The 27,516-nt window shown below is 35.4% G+C and overlaps 1 protein-coding gene across 5 annotated transcripts in view; it reads right to left on the minus strand.

Moving 5' to 3' along the window:
• Nucleotides 1-5,033: 5,033 nt before the first annotated feature.
• The window catches only part of LOC121415060, a 164,462-nt gene continuing 141,979 nt past the window's right edge, over nucleotides 5,034-27,516 (minus strand). For 4 of the 5 annotated variants that reach the window (XM_041608140.1, XM_041608139.1, XM_041608138.1 and 1 more), the window contains 4 exons: nucleotides 21,591-22,272; nucleotides 8,030-8,271; nucleotides 6,905-7,091; nucleotides 5,034-5,984 (listed from right to left, as the gene is read on the minus strand). In XM_041608140.1, coding sequence (XP_041464074.1) covers nucleotides 5,632-5,984; nucleotides 6,905-7,091; nucleotides 8,030-8,271; nucleotides 21,591-22,272 — 1,464 coding nt within the window. In that variant the 3' untranslated portion in view covers nucleotides 5,034-5,631. Of the gene's footprint in view, nucleotides 5,985-6,904; nucleotides 7,092-8,029; nucleotides 8,272-21,590; nucleotides 22,273-24,234; nucleotides 24,247-27,516 lie in introns of those variants that run through there. The other variant, XM_041608142.1, reaches the window with a different exon arrangement.

Genomic DNA, 27,516 nt, shown 5'->3' on the forward strand with positions numbered 1-27,516 from the left:
TTGAAATATTGTATAATTCAAACAATAAAAAACAAAAGAAATAGTGAGTGACGTCATCGACTCTCTCATTTGGATGTAACTGGCTCGTTCATATAACTATTTTGTTGAAAATAAGCGAAACTTTGAAATGTCATAACTTTGTTATTTTACATCCGATTTTGATGAAATTTTCAGCATTGTGCTTGTCTGATTTTTCTCTCTTTATTTAAATCAACATTTTTCTGAGGTGGTCTTGACCTTTAAGGAAACCAAAACCCAAGAAGAGAAGCAATCTTATTGGAAAGAGTAAAATGAGAGGAACGATTGAAAAAAGTTTTAATAAAAATTGGTTATGAAATAAGCAAGTTATGGACGTTTAAATAAAAAGTCTTGTACTTTCTATGGGGACCCTCAAATTGGCAAACGTGCTTCAAAATCTCCATTTGTTTTGTACACAAATTTTCAGATTTTTCTCATTATCTTTCAAATTGCATCTTGCCTCCTTTTGATCACAACATATGTTAAGGGCTCGCCGAACATTGTAATGTTATTGTCTACATTCAACACTCAGCATTAATGAGTGCAGTTTGTGGTGGGGTTTTCAAACTTTTTGAGTACAACTGTATCTTTTAGCACATAGATATGTTGTTGAGATGTATTTAGCGCTACTGTAAAGCTGATTATTATTAGTATCATAAAAAATAAGAATATTGAAAACAACCACAGAAAACAGAATTCTGAAACCAAAAATCAGGATTCATATGGATAAATATGTTTTATTGTCTCACATTCTTCATGATATTAAGCAGATGAACTGTACAAAAAGCGAAATATACATTACAGAATAATTTGTTGTCTTAATACAATGTAAAGTAGGTTGAGTTGATCAAATCAATACAAAGGATACACTGCCCCATATCAATAATACACATGGAAGACAACCTAAATAATACTTCATATATTATCAAAAGGATTATGGAAAGATACCAAACAATAAATGATATATACTGGTCCACATAAGGTCAAGCAGTATATACATGTGACTATTTTGCATGCCTGAAAATAAATCTGTTAAATTTACATACGTGTAGATTAAGAATCCACTGTCAACTGATTTTTCCTGTAAATTGTCAGTATTTTTTTGGCAGCATCACAAATAATGCATCTCTGGTTTTAATAAATATGAGATGTATTATTTTCAGTTTGTACCAGTGCCATGAACACCTACACACACGTAGTATTAAAAAAAAATCCACAAGATGAGTGAAGAAACTTTAATATATAATGCAGATCAGAGCTTGTACAGCCTCTACAAATATAGTTGTAAAACACCCCCCCAAAAAAAATACCACTGCTAATGATAATGATAATAACTTAATAAATCAAAATCATATAAAAAAACAATAAATTAAAAATAGAGAAATAAAGGACAACCACGCAGACAATAAAAAAATACCCATAAATTCAAGAGTTTGTTTGAGATGTTTCTACTTGAAGATAACTTTATATTGTTCAAACTGTTTATAGGCAGTTACATTATATTTTCAGCACTTATTACTGATATTGCATTAATAAGAAAAGGCTAATACTTCAAAAGTTTATCACACATACATGCATATGCAAACAAAACAAAATTGTTATTTAATTTGCGTATAATATGCCTGGAATCTCAATTATCAAATCGAAACAAAATTGTATTTGAAATACATGTAACTCCAATGCGATTTTGCACAGCACGCACAAACATGTGATATCATTACATCATGGAAATAGTATGAAAATTGAGAATTATTGGATTTTCAAGCATTTCATGGCCAAATCAATCAATAAATAATTCACTTATTTGTATTTTTGAAGAAATGTTTCATCACATTGAGAACGGGGGGGAAATAATGCATTATTTATATAATACTTGGAGGATTACGAATAATATAAATGGCAGCACACATAAAAACATCAATAAACAAGTCATATATTGCACTTATTCTTAAGATAACTGATATACCTTGATAGAGCTAAAGGTCCATCTACAAGTTAAACGACAAAACTTCTTTCATTAACAGAAGAAAACAAAGCGACTGTAGTCGTGTGGTTATCTTTGCAATGAATCGCATTTCAAAGTGAGAATAAAGATAAGGATGATATCAAATCAAAAGACTAGCACCTAAAATAATTAGGTCTTAAGAGAGATTTTATATGTTTAATATTTCAGTATGGATCACTGTAAATCTACTGCAAGTGAAATTATTATCCCTTTCTCATTACGGACAGAAAACTGTAATTTCAAACAAATCATCACCACGCACTAAGCACAAAAAGCACACTTGAAATAGATATTCAAGTGCCCATGCAAAACCATATGGAGATTACAAATCACCAGCTTGATTGACTTTAAGCGGGACATTGTACAATTTTATACATATTTTCACTCCATATATATTACTATATATATATCTATACACTGTACACTATACAATACTACACGAAAGCCAATCTATACAATATAACAAATGAATCTAATATACACATACATTCATCATCAATACTTGGACTTGATCCAGATCAAATAATTACTTTCCATAAATCAAAAGTAAATGATCTACACACATATTTCTTATTAGCCTAATGACCTCATTAAAACATGATAAACAGAACTAACTCTCTCCTTTGATGGCAACATCAGAACTTATAATGACAATTTCACAGAAAACATTTACAGGGATTCTAAATCGGTGGAAGCTTGATTTATCCCTACCAGAAATTATTATAAGCCTCATTTGATCGGATTTCCTTCTTCGAAATCAAATTGACAACTTCAGTGTTTTTTTCTTTTTATTGCTATACTGATATCATTTTTCTCATCAAAAATTTTACATACCTGGAATAAATATAACTTTATAGTTGATAATAATGATGTTCAGAAATTAGATATTATTGGGCTTCAATAACCATTGCATATCATATGCAACAAACATATTCAAGGTCACCTCGTCGAAAGGGAATCCTTAACACTTTAATTAACTTTGACTGAATCATGATTTCAATTAAGTCATTTCATCAAACAATGATAATCACTGTTTTGTCCTTTCCATCATCAGTTTCCTCCCACACAAACACTAGCATATTTGGTCCACTGATTTCAACCTGTGCAGCTCGTTACGGCACCCTCCTATTAATTATTGCCCTCGCTTGGGCAGTCATGCACGATACCACATGGAAGCCCTAGCTCATTCCGGTAGATCCCATTGATTCTCTTTCTAGATCTCATTTCTTTTTTCATTTTGGAGGATTCCGTATTGCTGCTGATAATTTGAATGTGTGAAAAACAATTTCAATCTCATTCCACCCTTCAGAACAATGAAGTACAAAATCCCTTTACCACATTTCTTCTTCAAATTGGCAAAATTTAAAATTATCTTTAACTTAAACTGTCTTCCTTTCAAGTTATGATCAGAAATTAATAAGAAATGCTCTGAAAAATGAAAGTTATCCAATTTGCATGGAAAAGACAATGATTCTTTCATATTTCCACAATGTGGCCAATTTAAAGATGTCACTGATGTTTTCCTGACAGTGATCTCATACAGAAATGTGGAACGACGATTGATTCATTAATATTATTATCATTTCTCTAAGAAATTTTGTTTTTTAAGGTCACTGAAGCAATGAATTAATTTATGGCGTATTGCAAACATCTGGTTGAGGTGTTCTAAACAAAAATATAAATGACTTGAAAATGATAAACCAAAAGGACTGAATATCTTCCCCATCAAATTATCCAAGTTTAAAAACAGACCATCACGGGACGATTCATGACGTTGTAAGACATAAACCAATTTGTCGATTTCAAAGAAAATAGCTGTTTTTCTTCATTCAGACAAAAGAAAATCTAAAAGGAAAGACTGTTTCACCTCTCTTCTTTGGTTCAATTACCGGTATGGTCCAAATTCACTTGAACTACACATATAGGTATACCCACTACTCTATATTCCAAAATCAATGTATGACAAACACTGAAGCTTAAAATGTGTGTTAATTTGTTCAAGATCATTCTCTTTAAAAAAAAAATGTCACATAAATGCTACCTTGTGTCTTCTTTTGAATTTGATAATTCAAAATGAAAAAAGAAGTTTTTTTGGTCATCTCTATTGTTCTGATGTTGTTTGATTCTGATTTTGTTTTATTTTGACTCTGGGGGCTGGTTTCATCAGAAACTGGGCTCAGCAGCCAATCAAAATCAAGATTTCCATGGTGGTGACCATGCTAGTATGTCTTTATGAAACAGGCCTCTGGTTTGTATTCCTGTTCCAATAAGCCAGTTCGTAGTTCCTTTCTGCGCATGATCAAAATATTCTATGCATGATCAGAGGAAGGTCATTTGTACTAAAGTGACATGGTGATTTAAAATCTGATGAGATAAGCACCAACTTTGATGTCTTGATTATTCATATATTCTTTTGAATTGTAGTTTTCATTTACATCCACAGAAAACAGCAATGCGTCCATGGACTGTCATTTCACAGTTTGCCAAGTACATTGTGCAACATGCTATGATCTGCATTCAAAGTAGGAATGCAACAAATACCTTCATAAAGTGTTCATTGGTGTGCTATTCTAGTCACCTGGTCTATTCAATCTCTTCATCCTGTATGTAAGGCAAGCTTACGTAATATCTTGCTTTGAAATCTGCCTATCATAATGAAAGAAATGAAAGGTCATTCGACCAAAATTGTCCATGAAGTAACTACGAACTGGTCGATTTCAGAACAATCATCTACACACAACCACAAGATTCATTATTACTCAGTCTGCACACCTAACCCATTTACCTCCAGGAACTGGGTAGCCCTGGAACAAAGCCTATAAGGACCTTACAGATAACAGATTCAATGGGTTCAAATAGTAATCCCATTTAAGCACCAGTTACAGAGTTGTTGTCATTTCCTTTGATCGCCACTTTGATTTTTTAATAGAAGATGTCACCATGATACAAAACATTTTTTAATGGAATCTTGATTTTCCAGCAACACAGGGAAATTTTTTGATGCGCACAGTTTTCTGCGATTTTTTTTCACTGATGACCGTTATAAGCTACGGTGACCCTCACATCTGGTAGGTTAATGAGAAAAATCCTGCTTCAATTATCAGACAGGACACTTCAGAAAAACCTCTGCTAAATGCTTCAAGTGCGTTTGTAATTCTAGTATACATGCCTTTCATTTTCACAATGGACTCAATTTTAATAACCATTCTTGATGCAGCTTTTGAAGAGTGATGAGACTTGATCATCTGGAAAATAACCAGTTGTGGTGCTGATTCAAAGGGCAGTGTTCTTCAGGAGAAACTTGGATGAAGTTCTTCTATGGCTACTGTTCGGCAAACTATGGCAATGACATCACTGGCCTATGATGACTCAGACACGGATGCAACTGATATCGAAGGAACGCGGTAAAAACTGAACGGCTACTCCACAGATGTTGTAGGATCTCAGTTCAATCTGATCGGCTGCTCCCTACAGACATCACAGGAATTCAGTATAACCAGAATGGTTGCTCCAACCAACAATGAAGAAATTCAGTCTGACCTGATGGGTTGACTGACAAGACTTCGAAAGAATTCTCTTCAACCTGATATGCTGAACTGACAAGACTTTCATTCTAAGCTTTTCAAGACCTCCTCTGACAAGACATTTTCCTTTGCTTTGTCCTTCTCATCCCCTTTTTTCGATGGCTTTTTGATCTTTAGCTTCACCATACCCGAAGGGACTGCTTTGAGGAAGGTCCATGCCTCAAAGTGAGTCAAGTTTGAAAGTCTTCTGCCGTTCACCTCCACAATCTCATCGCCGACGTGTAACAAGCCACTCCTATCTGCCACGCCCCCTGTGAAGATCTTCTTGACCGTGATTGGCTGATCTCCTTTTGGCGAACCACGCCCACCCTCGACGCTGAAACCGAGTCCGGCTGGTCCCTTCGCCATCTCTATGTCATCTGTCTCTCCTTCTTCCTCTGGAGAAATGAAATAAAACAAATCATTTAAACTTGCTGTAAACACTACACGATCGATTGCGATCTGATTTTCAAAGAAATTAAAATAGCATTTGATATAAACATTTCAACCCATAATGTCTGAATGATCAGTGTTCCGAATAATGAGATGAATACCAAAATAAAAATACCAGTCTATTCGACCCTCTCTGTAGGAATAAAAGCAAATTCAATGCCAAATCGTAATGATGTCATCATCAGCTGCAACTTGAAGCCGATTTTTGGAATTTACTGTGACCACAAGGCTTCTGTTTTGGGGGCAATATGCGAAACTTCAAATAAATTGATTTTTACTTCTCAGAAATTTAAAATTCAATCAAATGTATGATCCTTTTTTTTACATCGCATCAAGATCTGATAATTTGGTTTGCGCCCGGCATGATGCAATATAAAGTATGAGACTAGATTCAGTCTTGTACAGTGGCTGCGTCTTATTTGACAGTCTAGTCTCTGATGGTGTTATTTGTTAAAGTGTCAAATTTGAGTCTGTGTGAGCAGATTACACAAAGTGTCAAAGTAGAAGTCTGTGCTTGCAGAAACTACTGCATATTGTGGAGCGTTGCGGCCCAGTGGATTCGTCTCTGGACTTTGAAACAGAGGGTCATGGGTTCGAATCCCAGCCATAGCATAATTTCCTTCGGCAAGAAATTTATCCACATTGTGCTGCACTCAACCCAGGTGAGGTGAATGGGTACCTGGCAGTGCATGTGGGCTGTAATCTTAGTATGGCTGCCAAGCTACAGCTGGGGTAATAATATCCAAGTCCTTTGGAAGCACATAGAGACATTATTCATAATTGTGATATACGCTATACAAGAACTGTGTATTACTATTTTTATTTTATTATTATATCACCCTTTAAAGAGAATTCCCTCTTTCACCTGTTTCCTCCAGCTCTAATGGCCTCGCTACCACCAGGACAACATCCCTCCTCTTGGTTTTCAGTTGACCCAGGGCCTGGTTGTGGCTAACATCCTTCAAGACTCGCCCATTGACCGATATTAGACGGTCGCCCCTCTGTATTCTCCCATCCCTGTCCGCTAGACCTCCGGGAATCACTTTATGGACCTAATAAGAATAGGAAATCAATTCAAACAATTTCATAAGAAGATTCATTGGCCACTACACGTACATATTATTGGAATTTCAGTTGATGATCAAGTATAATTCATATTACTGACCCTTTAGCAAAGCTTTATCCAGGCTTTGACTTTTGACAGCAAGAAGTTGAAATTTGAAAAAAAATTATTGTAAGAAAATGAATCCCTGTTTATTTCCTGGGGTCTGTAACACAACAATTAATGATCGATTGTGAAATTGATTGCATATGATGGTCAATGTAATCAATCCTAAAATGGGGTCCTTGGGAGTGCTTCATGAAAGGACTTTTTCAGACTTTTTATCCGAAAAGTCCCATTTTATCCAAAAGTTACCATAGGAACAGTGCTTTTCAGCCAATCAGAATCAAGGAAAGATGTCAGATCTGAAACTTGTCAGACAAACATGTTGATGAACAGGTCCCCTGGTTTCTCATTATGAGATATATATTCCACAAAAAAGCTATTGTTTGAAAACATGAACAAATGAGATAAAATATGTGTAAGGCAGATGGGGGGTTGGTATGATCTCACCTAAAGTAATGTATACAGGGAAGGGACGCTGATGGGTCACTAGGGTTTTGAACCTATGACTGGTGCCATCAATAGTAACACAATAAACACCTATTAGATCATGAACTACTAAGAGACTGGTGAGTGTTCAGCATGATATTCTTGCACATACTGTCGCACACATACACATCTGAGAAAAATGTGTTTATTGAAAATCTCAATAATTGGTGCCCAAAATCAGAATTAACCTTTAAAGATAGCTAATCCTTACAAAAATCACATGATGAGCAGAATACGATCAACATCCGGGTAAACTACAATGATCATAGACCAAATGTTAATTAGGGAATAACCGCCATAGGCCCAATTGATATTTATTGCGACTTGTTAACTTACTGTTACTTCTTGGACTTCTTGATCTATGCCTCCAGCGACTGTGAGTCCAAGACCCTGGTTTTCGTCATCCTTGTGGAGGACGATGACGGCGATGTCACTATCATCAGCCTCATCAAGGGATTGGTTGGCCTCCTCTATTAGCTTCTCTAGTTCTCCTGTCGAGAGTAGGATGGTGGAGTTGGAGCTCTCTGAGAAGGATCGCTCAAGGAGACCACGCTGCTGCAAACTGGCCTTCGTGTCATCTGCAGGAAAGAAAAGATTATCAGAGGCTTGGTTAAAGATTCATGTTTCAATGGTGAGGTAATGTGTAATGCGTTTACAAGTATTAAATCAAAAGGTCAGTCTATATTCTTCAGGTTCCTAAATGCAATTGTGCCATTTTGCCTACAGGCTTCACAACGATCTGCTCCCAGCTCCTGAATAACTTTCATGACAAGGACTTGAAGTTGAAGTCTATCGCATTACCTGATGGCCCCCGCAACAGCAATAAGTTTATAATAGGAGAGTTTTAAAGGTAAAACAAACAATGTTCAGCAGAAACACATGTACAGTAATAATAAAATCGATTACTGTCAAACAACAAGCGCTAACGTCTATATGTGTCTTCAAGTAAAGTCATCTTAGCAGACCACAAGACTGTTCTTGTTGTCACTGTGGTAGCAGAGCACTCCACATTAAGTTGCTTATCCCACCGCTGCCATCAGAAGTAACACGGCTAATCCTTCAGAGACACTCGCTATGACCTACAGTCCTAATTTTTATGTCATGTATTGCTAAATGAAGATCCATTTTTGCATATCAATATTAAATAGCCCTTTTTTACAAAAACACAGTTTTAATAATACACAGTATTCAATTAGCTTTACTCTCTTTTTAGCTCTATGAATCCAACTTCTGAACCTGTAGCTTAATATGGCTACCATTACTGGGGGGGGGGCTTCTTCAGAACCATGGACCCTACTAAGAAAACATTTATGTAATGAGCCATGAGCATGGTGCGTTGCTATGTCAGTGCATACATTATCTTTATGTTATGCGTACTTGAAGCCCCCAGTTAGAAATTACCATGAAAACACCACCAAACCAAATTGGTGTATACAAGTAATCAACAATAAAATGCTCTTTAAATCTGAGAAAAAAGTGCCTGTATTATTTTTTAGCACTGGCTGGAAACATTTCGGCCTCTGTGACGCAACAAAATCTTTTGAACATACTTTGATAAACCTCGAGAAAAAAAAAGACAGTCCATAATACTGAAAGAGGAATTGTTGACATGCTGTCTGCAACATTTTCACCTCATATCCCCTTGCCATTCGTCATCAACGATATAAAACCCAAAGTTCCTTGACATTTTGCCTGGAGTCTATAAATCCACACAGCAAATGCCAGGGCTGATATTCCCCTCTTTCTCATCTGATGTTTACTTTGTATTGCATCACACATCAACATCGCTAGCAATTGCCACCCGATGACACATCCCACCCGACGCTGACTCAAAAGGTCGACGATAAAAAAAAGAAAAGAAAGAAGGGGCCATGAATTCTCAGTTTCTGAATAATTAGAAGGATTATGATGAATACTGCAGCTCCTAGCTTCCATGAGATATGCATCACGATTCACTACTTGCACAGTCGGAGCAAAAAATGGGTAAAACGATTCCAAGGGGATATAATCAATAAGATACAATTATGAAAATGTGTATTGATAATTTTGAGCTCATTTTAAATTCCCCTTTCCATAATCAACTTTGTACACATAATGTCTTATTATGAGTCAACATGAACCACAAGCATGATAAGAATTAAATAACATATCATACAATGACCACTAAAAGGCATTGAGCGTATTTACCTTTTCTCTTTCAACTTCCCACAATTCTATCAGTAACATCTGATTCACAGAACTTATTCATTCATTTATAATGACATCTGCTGGCTAGATTCTGATTCGGTTGTCATTCTTCCAATTCCAAGAATTATTGATTTATTGGTCTCTCAATAGCTCATTTTAGGTTATATTCTGAATAAAATATTAAACTACATGTACCAGTATATAAAATGGTATACATAATTCTATATAGCAACTGTGAAACAAAATAATATTTAGGAACCCAAAACGGGGGGGGGGGGGATTTACAAAGTGGGTACCATACGCTTACAGCACATAAAAGGGGTTGTTGCTCACTATCAGGCATTGTACCTGCGTAAAATGAAAAGAGTACAAAATTGGCGAAAGCAGGGTATAGATTTCAACTGCCTGATGTGCATGCTGGCACGTTAAAAGGGTACACATATATTTCATCCAAGTATCATAAAATAGAATAGTTGAGACACTATCTAAGGTTGGGAAAACTGACAAATAATTGATTAGGATACTCTTGATATTGAAGCAAGACCACTTGTTTACATGTACATGTAAGGTTGTCTTTAAAGTCTGCACATGAGTATGTTGTGTCTACCTTGTAATTACAATGCCCCCTCCCCATCCCCACCCTGGCCCAACCCATCTCCCCCAACCCACCCACCCTGAAACAAAAGTAGGGTCCACATTTTACCCTCATGTGAATATCAACAGCAGCTTTATTCGTTCCTTTTTCCTTGTCGATGCAGAGATTGTAGGGTTAGAATTGAAAAAGGCACTGAATGATAATGTCACAGTTAAAAAAAATGGCTTAGAATTTCGACTTAACATCCTTCATATAGCCCAAAATATTTAAAGTGCATAGCATCGACACCAAACTTCAGAAATGATAAGAACCTATATCATGAACATTGATCATCATTATTCAAAAGTAATTTTATCTCCCTACATGTTCCCTCTGTATTTAATGTATTTCCTGGTGTATGTAATATATACTAGTTATCAGTGAATGTACTGGATGATTGCTATCAGATATCAGAAGAGTGTTTCACATAACATCTCACAATCATTTTCACTGACTAATCTGCTATCAGCCAATCATATGCAAGGATTTCAGTAGCTTATAACATCTGGAAGTGAAAAATCACTGACATAAATCTTCATGACACACTACCCAGATATCAGAGTGTAACCTTAGATTCTAAGAATAGACGATACATGACCTCAGATACAGGCTGTATTGAATTGAAATGAGAATTGTCCTGGTAGTACCCAATGATTTACAGTACACTGTATAAACTATTCAAAGTTAAGTAAGGGAAAACATGTCACTATTCACATTCATTTTTAGATCATATGAATTTATGCTCCCTAAAACATCATGATATTAAGGAACATAAAGATGTGCTTTACTGGATAAAGTTAACATTCTTATATCATTATCAAAACCTCAATATACATTGAGGTTGCCTGTTCAAAATGAAATATCTGCATATTTTTGTTGTTTTTATATAAAACCCCCTCTGCAAGCATGAAACAGGCTGATGAAAGTTCACAATATTATAATGTTAGTATGTAGCTATATAACTCTAGTACAGAATGAATAATGGGATATTAGACAATTTCTAACATATCCAATTATTCAATGTGCAATAGTTTATAATCAAAAGGTCATTTCAAATATTAATACTAGTATAGCTAAAAACAATACCAAGAGAGTGCAAGATGCCAAATTACAATTCTAACAGCTACTAAATAAACTTTTGTTATATTTAATCAAGTAATATGGACATTACCGACCTTTACCAAAGATTTATATGGGCTTAAAAGATTTGGAGGTTGGAAGTCAGATGATTTGGGTAAAATTTGCAAAAGCTATATAATATGATAAATACACAAAAGAATGAATAGGTAAGGACAGATGAAGATGTCTGTATTCTATCAAAAAGCAATTTTATATGTATTATTTCCTGTACGCAATATCAAGTAAAGCCTATCACTCTATTTTAACATGTAATTGTAAACACCGTTGGAAAAATGAATTAGTGAATAAATCGAAAAATATATAGAAAATAAATGAATGACTAAAATTTAAATGAAAAAAAAAGAAGAATGATTTGAAACTATCGGAAACACTCTATTCTTATATCTGATTGACATCACATGTCTATGAAACAATGAATTGATGAATAAATAAAAAAAATAATAAATGACTAAAATCTAAATGAAAACAAAAGAATGATTTAAAATCGGAAACAAGAAAATAATGTATTCATAATGAATGGATTATACTCTCAAATACACTCAATATGAATTTTGCTAAATCATTTCCATACTTTTAGGCCTATAAAAAAACCCATCACTCATGACTTCTCAAAGTACTCCGACTCACTTGATCCTAATCTAAAATAGGATCCTGATTGCTAAGTTTTCTTTGAAAGTGTTGTTGGGTAAGGCTCCCTGAAGTCTATGCGATAATCTGACTATAATATAAAGAGTCAAACAAGCAACAACAAAAAGTATCCTCCCCCTTCTCCATTCCTTTCAAAATAGCCTTTTAAGCAAAATTATTTGGCAGGAAAGTTCTTGCTGCACACAATGCCTTTAGTATCTATTTCTGAAAACTGAAAATGCTTGAATGATCATGCGTTTAAGACACAATTGTTGCTTCTTAAAGTAGGAAATACCAAGTTTTCAAGAAAAAAAATTAGAGTACTGGTAAATAAGAGTGCTCACTAAACCATGTCATGATTTCTCTGTCTAATGCTCCGTACGATAACATAATGATACATGTTAATGCAAAAGACATGTCAATTTTTTTTTAAATTAGCTCAGCAGAATTTACATCGCAAAAGTTAGGAAGTAAGAAAAACTTTTGTTCACTCAATTTTGGATTGAATATACAACATTATGTGGTCGCTCTTGCATGACTTGACATGTAATGGCAGATCTATATCATTTTTAAAGAAATACACTTTAAAGATCACCAACCTGTGTATAAACACTGGGCTTTACTTGTTAAAAAGTCTCAAATATTTGTTGTTACACATTTATTTGTGGAACCTTATACATTTGCATACCACCGAAGCACCTACTACATGCATGTAATTGGGATATGTAAGCAAATATCAATATTTACTTATTTCACTGAAAACATGGGGAACTTTTTATGGATCTTGTGATCTATGATTTTACTGACTAATTTTTACTGACCCAATCAGATGCAAGGAATTTAGTAGCTTTAATAGTTAAAACAATATTCAACGGAAATCACTATTTGTTTTATGAAATTTTCCTGTGTTTGCATCTCCACTCGAACATAAAACCGGTACCGAAAAGATTTCAAACTTTGATATATATGCCTCTTTGTCCACAAAATAAAAGTTGAATCAACATTAAAGAAAATGAAATTATGAAATGCTTACAATAGAAGCCAAAATCATTCCACCAATTGTGCGACTGTAGAGCTGGTAGGGTCTGCAAAGACTGCATTCTAATCTCTTTCCACCGTCAAAACAATCATTCACAAGATTAAAAAGTCTTGAACAATACTAAAATTGTAGTTCCCTTGCAGATTCAGGTCAAAAGTCTCAGCACAAAAGAAACAAGCTTGTCCTCTCAAAACAATGAAGATTTCCAAGTGGAGCTGTGAGAAAGGACTAGTATCTAAAATAAATGTAATGTGGGTCTAACAGTGTGCAAACTCCTTGAAGTTTTGAACAGCTTCTCCTCGTTTTAGCAGTTTATTTTCCAATCCAGGTCCAAACAATGAGGGAAAGCAAGCTATTGAAGTTCTATATATCTCAGATCTGAACGAACAATTTCCATAATGACCCCAAGGACTTTTTCCAAAACGACACTTATTCTTTAGTTTGTTGAATGCTCATCCCCTTTCCAAGTAAGGCACTACACGCTCTCTTCCCCAGCCTTCTAAACTGCGGTACACTCCAGATACCTTGAAAGGATTGCTCCACGCTGACTGCTTCTGTGGAGCCCTTTGCTCTCTTCTGTTGAATGTATTAATAACCCCAAGCTAGCGAGTGAGCCGCAATCTTTTATTCTCAAATCTTTTATTCTCCAACACCAGACTGCGGTATCAATGATTGTCGAGTTCCTGTGTGTGTCGGCACACAAGCTGTTCGAAGCTTATCTCTACATAGTCTACTGAACAGTCATTAAGGTCTTTCTGTTCCTCATCCTCTCTCTCTATTCTCTATGACTTGCTTTGATTTATGACTCTAAATCTTATTTTAATAATATGTATCAAGACATAGAGCTATTCCAACTGTAATTAATTCCAACCACTCCAGTAGAAATATAGAAACGAAAGTTCAATTCAAATCAGTCCAATAGAAAACAAAACAAAATGAATCATGCACCCCATCACCCATTACAATAGAATAAAGATGTATAACATCTATTTTCCCTATTCCTATTTCTGCTTTTACTAGAATCCAATGAAGACGTATGAGGATCTTTTGTAATTTAAGTGGACTCTTTTTAATTATGCGCCTTTCATGAGGGCCATTAATCAATGAACATTAATCATTCATTAATTAACCACATCATTTTATCACCTGTTGTATTAAAGTACACCATAGTTTCACATTTTTGATGTACATACCCAATTATTGACAAATAGGAGAAGATAAAGAGTGCTGTTATTATCTTCCCCAAATTAATGATATTTTTCTTTCTAAGGCTTGAAGAAATATTATAGATCTGCAGTTTAGCAGTAAACTAAATTGCTTCCTCCCTTCATTTACCCTCCCTCCCTTCCCTAAAGCTCAAATGATGAATAAATTTGTCTGCAAATTTACAGAATAGACTTGATTAGGAAAAAAATGTTTTTCGCACTTCGATCTATAAATATTATTTAAAAAAAACATGAATGCTAATATTGAGCATTAAACACTAATATTTAATAAACGTTGTCAATATCTTATTGTTGTTTGCTAGAAATAATAGAAGTGGTCATTTCGTAAGATAATATATAGATTTAGACTATACAATCATGTAAGGCTTGTACTATACAGCCTACTACAGTAATTGAATTCTGCATTTTTAAAATGCACTCAAGATAGGTCCGTAATAACAAATTTCTTTGTACTACTCATGAAGTACTTTATAAAACTCATCTATTTGGTACTACTAAATTGCTTGAAGTTCTTTGACAAAATACATCCGGTCAAACCATCACTCCCCTGAGTAATAAATAAATACAATGACGAAAGGGAAACGGGCAAGCACAGGAAAAAACAGTTATACCTCATACAAGTTCATTTCCTCAATTTGATTTTATTTATAGTTCAGTTCATGAGGCCAATTATCATAATGAATTGAGCTCTTAACTGGACACTCCTGCATTTGATTAATGTAGGGTGTGAAAACATCAACAATAGACAACTTCCTTTTCGCTTCTTAGAGATCTTTGACCGAGGCTGTATCAAAACAACTTTCATAAACTTTCCCTTCATTACATAATTCATTATGCTATAATGAACTAGACAATATCTTAAATTACAAAACAAATCATAGCATGTTAACCATGGAAATTAAACATAATGGAGGTGTTGGGATCATCTTCAAGCGAATAAGCTATTTAGTTAATTAGTTCTAAAGGGCAATTCCATAGAATATGTAAACCCAAGCCCATATACATGAGACCTGCATGGAATTTTCTGTCTCTAATTTTTGGTTCTGACAGTCTGTATAGTGTTCTCAATGGACCATGACTTGGTGAGTTTATGATGTGAAGTAAGACTTGAGAAAAATGGGGGTCGGACATACAAAAAGGTTGATTATTTGACGGAATTGCCCTAAAACAACTATTTGCAAATAACCTATCATATTTTTCTCCAACTGGATAGGTACTCAATCAATATAGTTAATTTCTAAAAGATATCATACAAGCTTGCCTGGTATACCGATCAGCAATCATGCAACTCTTACAAAAGGATCCAGAGCATAGACCGGGTGACACAACTTAAAGGTTATGTTAATTTCAGTGGGCAAGCTTCAATTACATAGTCCACTCTTAACTAATTGGCTATCGTTTGACCAGTTGCCAAATACCTCATAGGACTGACCACTTTGTTATTCTCTTAATGGGGAAAATAAGTATGTTTTAAAATAGCATATTAATAATCATGCTGATCTCAGTGATAACAAAAATCAATATTCTTGTTTATAACTGCCAATGAACTTCATCTGCTCATGCGCAAATTGTAATGGTTTATTAATAGCTCAATCTTGGAAGGGGTGGACTAAAGTGGATAATGATGATAAACACTGCCCACAGCAACTTTTCTTTTTACAATACATTGCTATGCTAGATATATTAGTTATTTGATTATTCAGTTATAGATTGCAGTGATTATATCGTGCATGTTCAAATCTATTTTAATAACAACATCCTCCCTCAAAAACAAAAAAGCTACAAAAAAAAAACATCCTCTTTTCTACATCCTACAAGGTAAATTTCCCTGATAATAAAGCCCTATGTTATTCAGTGGTTTTTAATTACTTCCTGAATCAAAGGGGAAAAACAGAAATTGGAAATTTGAAAAAAAAATGGAACAAAACATTAAGAATAGATGACAATTTCCTTGCACAGAGAGATAACATGATTACTTCAAAACCTGTAATCTAAAAGTGAAATAGCAGGTTGTATTTGGTGAACAAATGTATTTTCTCACTGAACAAATGTATTTTCTCTCTCAATAAACCTTTTAGCAATGGTTTCATGACCAAATTAAGTCTGAAAAATAGATATTTGCAACGGATGCTTCTAACAACTATCTTTTTAAGATCCAATGTGGATGTTATGTAACATCGGCATGCTTCATGCTGGCCCTCCATATTTAGAAGGTAACTCTTATTTTGGATTTTTTTCTTTCCATTTTTCCAATTCATTAAAACAGATGGGCATTATGACATCATCAAAACATATGCATGAGTGTATTATGATCAAGTTCCGTCAGGAATATCATGAAATAAGGAAAACAACAAGGTCATAAAAGCCAGCTAAACAATGAATTCTTGACTGTATATATGGAAAAGGTCACTGCTACAGTATGAAAATCTCAGAGATTATGTTATGAATGGACGTATGACGTCAATTTTGTCTGCGCTATGCACGAGTAACCTAGTCACGGTTGAGTGGTTGCAAAGGTCCACTTGTGATTGTATGACGACATGATCCTCATGCTGTGGGACCAATTAGTGAGCATCAATCTGTTATTCCGACATGCTTCACCAAATATGGATTATTCGCCTCCAGCATGATAACACCGGAAGTGAGGGTAACACCATTCATGACATGCTGATGCTCCCTCATTCATAGTTTTGGAGGGGGTAGAAAGAGAGACCTTATCCATGTTTCAAGTTTTGTTTGGATTAACATGCAGATTTTCCATCAGAATAATTGTCGCCGGAGCAAATGTCATGGGACCTTATTTTCCATTTCTGGGGGGTGTTTCACAAAGAGTTAACAAAAAGTATGAGCCTGTTCTCATTACACTTTCTAAAACTAGTTTACTGGAAACTGATTCAGAAAACTGGAAGATCACTTTGCTAGCGTTCCCATTTAATCACATAAAAGTGATTTTCAAAATCACTTCACGTAAATCGATCTTGTTGCTATGGAAATGCTCTCAGTGGGGTGACACATTTCGCTCGAAATTCTAAACCGCAGGGTAGGCATTCTACACCTGTCGTGTGGAGTAGCGCACTCAAAATGTGCGAAGAATGCTCCCCAAAGAACAGTTGTGTCCTCAGTCCTCACTTACGCTAAAACCAATTTAACGAAGCAAAGCGATCTTGAAAACTACATCGCGAGGTGGTTTTCCGAACCAGTTTGGAAGATCGCTTCGACCGTTCTCACTACACGTTAAACTAGTTTCCAATGAACTAGTAACCAGTAAACTAGTTTTAGGAAGGTAGTGAGAACGGTGTCTAAGACTTAGGGTGTGTTTATGCTTCCATTGAGAGGACAGAATCAGCGATTTCAAACGTCGATTCAAAACGCCGATCGTAAACGTGGTTCTGAGAGTGCTGTTTATGCTTAACTTTTCTGAGCAAATCATGATCTCCAGCTGGCTTTCGCATTGTAAAACGAGGTCAAATTGGGCGCGCCTTTTTTCGAAAGTTTTTTTCCGATTGTTGTTATTACGTGGAGATAAGCAAGGAGCAATATCGCCCGCGGATTTTCATCTCACCGGAAGCATGTACCAAATTACGTCATTTAAACATGTTTACGATCGCGGTTGTGTTTATGCTTCCCCAGAAAGCCTGATTCTAGTCAAACGACGTTTACAGACGCACCTTTTTGTGAGTTTATGATCGGCGTTTTGAAACAGCGTTTAAATGAAAGTAAGCATGGACGCAACCGTGTTTTGGACTAACCATGTTTGGAAACGCTGATTCTGGCCTGAAAAGTGGAAGCATAAACACGGCCTTAGAGTTGCACTTAAATGTCCAGTTTCATGCCCTACAAAAAACATCACTGCATTGGTCAAATCATGCTAAGAGGATGCACGCTACTGCACTAAATCTTTGTGACCCCCCCCCCGTTCAATTCCGTAGCCTTAAGAAAAGGAGATTCAAACATTTCACTGAAGACTTCATCATGACAAACATCAAATGTTGACAAACAGTCATTATGCTATTCCATAATATGAGCCCAACTGGTCAATAGCAAAAACTATACCATGTTACTAGTTGTGTCATGGCAATGATATCCATGAATGAATGGATGTGGGCGAAGTTCATCATACATGTACGAAATTGCTTGTCTTAGAATCTGAGGAATATGCCTCGAGTAGAGACCAACATGCACATCATCATCTAAGTTGCAGATTACTTCCTGAAAAGCATCCTACATGCATGGGGAATGAGAAATCCTAATGACTGCAAAGAAGAAAGAGAAGACCTATCCCTGATTTTGATACCCAACTGATTTTTCCAGAATGTCTTCTTGCTACTGCTGAGAATTTTTCTTGAGTTTTTGCAATTTTTTATACCCTTTTTGACTTTCCCTGATGACTTTTTGAATACCTTAAGTTCATAATCTGGGTTATGCACCTGAGAATATTACACATTTTTATTCTCTTCACTATAAAAGCATGAAGAAAATGCACAGGATCCATCAGAAACTAACAAAATAAACAATATTGGTATAACTTTGGTCTTCCCATAATTTTAGCACAAAGTTGAACCATGGCCTAGGTTGAATTGAATTCAAGGTTGGGCTTATCTGATATTACCAGTCAATGTGCTAGTCAGAATGCATGAGACATTTATATAAAAGAGTAAATGAAAAAAGAAAGAAAACATACATAGATTCCCATCACCTGACATTTATGAACAATACTCTCACCTTGAAAGAGATACTTTCATTTTACTGATTCACTGATTAAATGTCAGCCTTTCTCATTACACTTGGTAATATGCAAGGTGTTTAATAGATCAAAACAGAGGGTGCAACATGTCAAACTCCCACACACTTGCTCAATATAGTAAGGTGGATTATCAGGGGCTTAGTAATGATGATAGGCCTGACATTTTCTGTGCCCTTATGGGTTCAACATGGGGTCCAAGGATTAGCAGAAAAATTATAAAAAGTGTAATTCTCCTTTTTATGTATTGTACTATTTTTTCATTCAATTATCAAATATTAATTCATTGATTAATTTTTTTTCGGGGGGGGGGGGCAATCTTTTAATTTCTTGACCTAGTTGCATTGATGTATGGACTGTAGTGCCAGAAATAATTTGCATTTAATACATTTTGAACACAACTCTATGACTCTTTCATGTTGCAAAAGGACACATATTCAGCATACAAACTATTATATCATTTTGTTCATGGGAATTTTGCAAGACACTCTATTAATCTTAAAAACTAGTTCCACTGATGGTTTGCTGAAAAGGTTTAGTCAGCAGTCATTCTATCATTGGCTTCTTAACTTCTTTTGAATGATACATGTTTATCAGGATCCGAGTATTTATTTAATTGATTCATTTTATCAACAATGTACTGCTCAACATTTTTATCTCTTATTGTCTTTGAGTCATTACAAAGATTCTTATTGTTGATGCATACAAGGCCTAATGCATATTATCACTAAACTCAGGTCTGCATATATTGACTTTGGGTATTCAGTCAGACAATGTTCCCTGATAATTCTGGAGTAGGGGAGACCGGGGTTAGTTGGAACTTGGGGTAAGTTGAAACATTGTAATTTTATTTAACACCTGTAAAATAAATTTATACAATACTGCCCTCAATTTATTGCTATTAATAACACAACAGTGTTGAATTATTATTGCAATAAATTGAGGGCAGTATTGTCTAAATTTATTTTACAGGTGTTAAATAAAATTACAATGTTTCAACTTACCCCGGTCTCCCCTACATTGTGTAATGGAATAGCTATTCCTGTAAAATTGTAAAAAATAAAATAAAAAGAGGGGGGGGGTCTAAATGCATGTGAGCGTGAATTTCAAAAGTTCGAATTTTGTGAACTATTTGGTTCAGAACAACAATAACCAAGGTGACGATTCTAACAACAATACCTCATCAATCCTGATGTACATCATATGCAGTGGAATTGGAGTATACATATTGTTTTGCTTTCAGTATCTCTTGCTACTTTTGTTTATATTAAACCTTTTTGATGAGAATACTGTTTAGGCTTTTGATATTCAAGTTGCAATATACATTACATCCAAGATTAGATCTACTTGTGATTAACATGCGGGTATCTCAAATGCACAAAAATCTTATTTTTGAAAAGTGCATACACAGAGATTCCTCGGTCGTGGATAGTTAGCCAGAGTCTGAATCTGTCTGGTCAAAATCATTCTGCATTGGTCCCTTTCATCCCATTTCAAATTTTACCAAAACTATTATATAATAACCACCTCTTCCCTTGAAACCAAGGAATCAATCACTCACCATCTAAGAACAGACACCAACAACCTGAAAATATTGTGCAGATTATTCTTAGCTACCTGTCCTACCTGCAACCATGGACTACTAGCAACCTACTTAAAGCCAATATGTAGTGTACCAAGCACACCCCAAAACAAGGAAAATCATTTTTTTTCTTGGTGAATTAACAGTTGCATTGTAGAAGTAAACGACCCAGACCCCTCTTTTCATATTACTTCTTTATTTTTGATCTCCTTCTCCTCTTCCCTGATCCCGTTTTACAAAATAATTTAGAATCACTGGGGGGGGGGGCTAAAATTGACCCCCCCCCTTGCTGAGCTACCCCTGCATATGAACTACTTTTGGGATGAGCACCTTGAATGGGCATTTCATGTGCTTAATTATTTGCCTAATTTTATTTGCCAAGTCTAATCATTCGGAATGTCTGACAGGATTGTGTATCATAGCAAAGACAAACAAAGAACCGACTGCCTTATGTAACTTGTAATGTAGTGTAATTAATGGCGCAGTCACAATTCCCCTATGGCAGCTGTAAGGCGAGTAAAAAAAGCAGCCATTTTTACATTATTGTACCAGCTACGGCCGTGGTAATGTGACCGCAGCATAATTCTTGCTGACATAATACCTAAAAGGACTATAGCAATTTTTAAAGTTAATTCTCAAAATTAAAAAAAGGTGAAGCTAAGTGCATTGTATGGTGACAAAGTCATTTTTTGCAAAAAAGTAATATGAAATAAACGCTCACCTTTGAAATGTGTTCGGTTCGACCTTGGATTGAAGTGAGGTTTGAACCTAAAGGAATCTCCATCTCCGCTGTCTTCTGAATAGGTTGGACTTCGGAGCGGTGGGCTCAGAAGACCCGGCTGAAGACTGACTAATCGCTTCTTCTTCTTGTTAGAGTTATTATTCTCCGACATTAACAGCTGCAGTCCATCTTTCTGCGGTGTTGATTGCTTCGTTCGAGAAAACGTGGCCCCGTCGAGCTCATCCGATGATCCGATGGGCGATAGTAGCCTGCCGTCCGGTGACGTTGGTCCGGAGTCGCTGCATTCAATGTCCGAGCTCACCCCCATGGGTTCCCCATCGCTGCCGAAGCCAGCGTTCACCAATTCCACGGCAAGATTCTCCACATAGTCCTCCTCTTCGTCACTGTCAGCGTAGCTAGACCCCATCTCCGGCTTCTTCCTGGCAACCACTAGGTGAACGGTGCTCTTCTCGACCTGGTGTAAGACATCCATGGCTTTGGAGTGGGTGATACCGACCATGCAGTTACCGCTGACGTCTAGGAGCTGGTCTCCGGGTCGCACCCTGCCGATTCGCTGGGTAGCAGAGTTAGGGGTAACACTGCTCACGTAGATACACCCCTCCGGAGTGTCGCTTCCACCGCAGATCTCAATACCCAATGGTTCACCAGGAATCCTATCAATCTGCAAACACAATAAAATAATCATTTTAATCATAAGTACACTGTATGTTCATAGGCAATCCTAAATATTAATGTTAAGGGTCTAAGTCCATTAACGACATTGAAAACAAACAATAATATTGTCAAACACACTAACAGATAAAATTTAGAGAATAAATAACACAGAGATATAGATTTAAATTCGAGAGTGAGATGATAGCATTTGAAACCGTTCCCACATTAATTAGAGGATGAAAAGAAAAAAATCATATTAAAAAACAGTGAGAAAAATATTGCATTCTTTAAATACTTTTCTCACAATTTTCAATATGATTTTTAAATCTTTAATACAGGTATGGACAGATAGTATTCAAAGTATAAAGTCTATAGACTGTTAAGGAATCCAGCTTTGCAGCCTCTCTAGTGTGAAACCAATCATATTTGAAGTGATATTAGTGTTAATTCAATTAAATCAAAACTGAGTAAAGTGGGCATATGTGGTATTTAATAACAAAGACAGCCTCAGCAAAGGTGTGGCCAGAAAATACATTCAAAGAAGGCACAGAGTTAGCATAAATTCTGGCTTTCCATAGTATTGAATCATATCTGAATTTACTGTCCGAATCGAAAGACAATAACTGTGCCTCAGTTCATGAAGCGACACCCTCAGAGCAATGCATTTAATTTCAGACATTACCTCCTCCTCCTCCTTCCATTCCTCCTCCTCTTCTATAGGTACACACATGGAATTCATAAGTTCTTGCCTATAATGCATATCATAGACATCGCTAAGAATTGCATTATTTCCATTTGGTTAGGCTAAAAACCATGTGATAAATCTGTATAAATGTCAATAAAAACAAAACAGTACAACTTCATCTGAAATAATTACTATAGAGAGAGAGAGATTAAAGTGGCGACTTCAAATATTGTTGGTTAATAAATATATGAGTGCTCCTATTTTGAGATTAATACCAGGCTTCCGTTGAATGTCAGTGATAATTCTATAATAATTCCCAAGAAAATTGGATTACAAATAACAACAAAAATTGATTACTGATCCTTCCACCTTGAAAAAATTGAAAGTAAAACACACACAAAAAAACTAAGTGTTCTATCAGTCTGCTAGACAAAGACATTGGGGATTACATTGATGATCATACACATGATAAACCCTGGTTTCATGAACCATCTTGCAAGTGATTTTCACTGACAAAATTTCCTCTGAGCCAATCAGAAGCAAGGATTTCAGTGGCTTATAACAATCATCACTGAAAACCAATGACTATTATGTTTCATGAAATTGTCCTCCATGTACATAAAGATGGAACAGACATGAAGAATGGATGCCATCAAGAGATTTATAGTGGGTGATTTCAAGTTAAGTGTTGACCTTTTGGTGTTGGTGTTAGGTCCATTTTTACATGAGTATAACACCAAACTTAAAGTGGAAATGGTCCTGAAAAGTTACTCACTAGGTGTTGAGGTGTCAATATTGTGATCTGGATTATTTGTGTAAACTAAGAATAGGTTTTGGAGCTAGGAAGCACAATCCGAATTGTGCTTCCAACACTAACACCAAACACCAATACTGGACTTGAAATCACCCATTGATCACTAATTGCAAATTCAAATTCCTGATCATTACAAAAGACCCAATCAAACGTACACACTGTGCATGGTAAATAATATTACTTAAAACCCTTCTTCCCTTGAAATGTGCAAATCATAAATAAGAGACCATTTAACACCATTAATTATATCAATATTTGATAATACATTATAAACAAATTATTCTATTAATTCTGATTATGCCATAGTTGAAAATTGGAATGTCATACACAACAAAGTCCAGCAATACATATCTGACATGTTGAAAGGCGAAGGTTAAGAAAAACACACTTGCAAAAATTATTATTATGTGCATAATATGTAGTTATGGCTTTTATGTCAAAACTATTAAAAACAAAACAATTCAACTTACCAATCCTTAGTTCTATTGCACAATGTTTGTAAGGAAAAAACAAAGTTGATACATGTGACTAGTAACCGATATTTTTCTATCACTTTCACTATATAAATATAAAGATGGAAACAAGATTCGCTTTATTTGGGGGTTTCATTATGACCTCTTTTGGGGATTTCCTGATAATGACAAAACGAAAAGTAGCTTTCAATTATCGGAGAAAAAAAATTTATTAACCTTAGCAAGAACTTGAAAATTCTAAAACAAAGTGAAAGAACAGATGTTTGTCAAAGAACTGTCTCAAGAAGTCTCATATCTATTTTGTTTTTGGTGTGATCTGATTTTTTGTTTATTTCTGAGGCATTTATAAGCTGTACAAAAAAAAGACAATAGAGATTAATTTTCATTATACTATCATTATCTAATTTTCATCATAATATAATTCTAATTTCTTTCACGTCTTTCTTTTAGTATAGCTAAGAGAGAGAGAGACAGAAATAAATGAATACAAAGAAAGAGATACAAAAGATAAATGCGAAATGAGATTTTCCTTTCCTTCTGTCTCCTTTCTGCATCCCTCTCTCTCTCTCTTCTTTCTCTCTATCTCTCTTCAAAGAAATTTAATTTGCAAAAGCCAACAGCTGTGCATCAATGCTGGTCCCTTTTGTCAATACTACCCCGATATCGATGAAATCTTGCAATCGGGGATGGCATTTTCCACAAGACCGGTATATACCAGAGGCAAAATTTAGTAGGACACGTATAAAAGACCTTCCTGAAAAAAGGGTAATGAACTCAGCTCGGAATTGCTGCGCAAACATACTTGGTATTTTGAAGATTTTCTGAAATAAATGCATGGGGAGTATTCTTCTTGGGATGTACATGGTCAAAAGAACCGGGGGGGAAGGGGGCACTTATGACAAAAAGCTTCCAGGACATTATCTTGCATTAACCGATTTACGACTGAATTCAGTAATTCCCAAATGTATATCAGAACACTAAAGAAGGAAATAGGTTAATTTTAGAGGAAAACTGAAATATGAATTTATATAGTCACTATGTCCTCAGCCATTACGAGGAACACCATATCATAACGAAATACACTCTCAAATCCTAACAACATCAAGACTTCATGAGCTGCAATGTTCCAGCGGTTTTCCCTGAAATCTTACATCAAATAATAAAAAGCAATATTCTTTTTCCATTAATACCAGAACCATGAAACCGGATGTACAACAGCTGCTGAATTCTAAAAAGAATCTCAGTTTGTGTTCAAGTTCATCTCATTCCATGCAAAATAGCCATATTTGAAAGATTGGTTTCAAATGCTAGCATCACATTTCAGCAAGAGATCAAGAGCCAATCCACAGGTCATGAGTGGGCGTGGCCTCTCTCCTATCTGATGAAAAAGGAATGTACATGAACTTGATTCGCGCGGAGAAAACATTGGCTCTAAACACTGCTGAACCTTATAAGTTCATATGTATGCCATACCAAGAATACAGGATTAAGAAATATAGGCCTATACACAGGGGTAAATCAATGATTTTATAAGTGACAAGGAAAATTTATATAAAAGTTATCACAAATAATGCATGGGCATGCCCCCCCCCCCACTCCGATTAGCACCTGAGTGTTTATATACCCCTTAATAGTCTGCAGGCACAGACCCTGATTGAAACTTTGTTCAACAAGTGTGTCTCCACGCAAAGACTAGCACAGCGAGAGGGCCTTCAGTACACAAGGCATGAGTAGGCTGCACATTCAGACCCGTAACTCGAGTGAAGGGTTTGCCCAGCAGACTAACCCCTTAATACAATCACAAGGTATGAATGTGATGTCAGTGTCACCATTATGTTTAAAAGTAACTTACTATATGTTGTTCAAATTTGTGACTGGAGCGAGCCATGCCAATGTAAATAGATATCATAACTATAATAAATCATATCAATTATCTCTCTAATCTTGAAATCCCCTGCAAATTTACAAATAGAGAGTACAATATTAGACCACAGAAGAACCTAGGTGTCCCTTTATGGCTATATAAAAAGTGAAAATCAAAAATGAACATTGGTGATAAGTATGATCATGGACGATGATCCCATATCATAAGGAAATACAGTTACCCTTGTTGGTGCAATAATTTATTATAGAAAAAGGAAACATAAATCTGAGTAAGGCTTTTTTTCACCCATCTCTGCTCAATTTCCTTAGCTTCTAAAAATGTTTATTTTTTCCTAAATCCTGTAATATGTGTTTTTTCTAAAAACAAACCTTTTCAATATTTCATGACACTCTTCTCCTCATCGCTGTTTTCAAAACAGTACCATTTTCCAAGCATTCTTTATCACATTCCATCACCAAACAATACTAACAAACAAACTATACAACCTAAAACAATCAAGATTTGAACTGAAAGGTTTTCGTGGAGAAAAACCTGCTCACGCACTTGGGAGTTGACTTCCAGTCAACACATAATAAACCAGTTTCAACTGTGCAGAAAAGATGGAGTCAAAGTTCTTCAAGAGGTCACCGTCTCCTGATCCCCATCAATCAAAGGACCAGTTTCACTCTAAACTTGTTCCCCTCTTTTCAATCATCACTTTTAACGTAGGTGTATAGACTTCAATATTTCACATACATAGGCCTTAGCCTAGGTTTTGTCAGGCATGGAACTCAATGGGTATGTATAGAGTCGATTTCACACTATATTTTGAAAAAAAATTCCCCAAACAACAAGAACTTGAGTTTCTAAAGAGTTAACATATTTTAACACATAATTTTGACTTGTGCTAACAGTTTGTATCTTACAGATAAAGTTTTTTTTCCCCCATTTTTAATGTTTTATTCACAACCAACTTACTAAAACCATAAATATCAGTAGGTCCCTGGGCAATTTTGCTGAATGAAATCATAGAACTTAGATAATTGTTCAATTATTTAAACTTTTTTTCAAAGGAAAACAAATCACAAGATTAGCCAAGGCCAATAAACCTACATATTACCTTTGAACATCCCTAACATCCTTCTGCAATCCAAATATTATCATATCAATTGCTTTAATCAAAATATAAACATGGGTTGGCATAAATCCTCCTACATTCCCCTTTCCAAGCTCAGATAAATTAGGAATTCCCAAAAAGGCATATCATTTTCAAAACATGTCAAGTCAACAATGATCCCTTTATGGTATCAATTTCTCCTTAGTTTCATAACAAAATATCAGTTGCTAGGGATATCAACATATGGTATAGAGTATAATTTCAAAATCATGGGTTTGATGTGATAACAAGTAGTAAA

This window comes from Lytechinus variegatus, chromosome 5 (genome assembly GCF_018143015.1).
Source record: "Lytechinus variegatus isolate NC3 chromosome 5, Lvar_3.0, whole genome shotgun sequence".
NCBI classification, from domain to species: Eukaryota; Metazoa; Echinodermata; class Echinoidea; order Temnopleuroida; family Toxopneustidae; genus Lytechinus; species Lytechinus variegatus.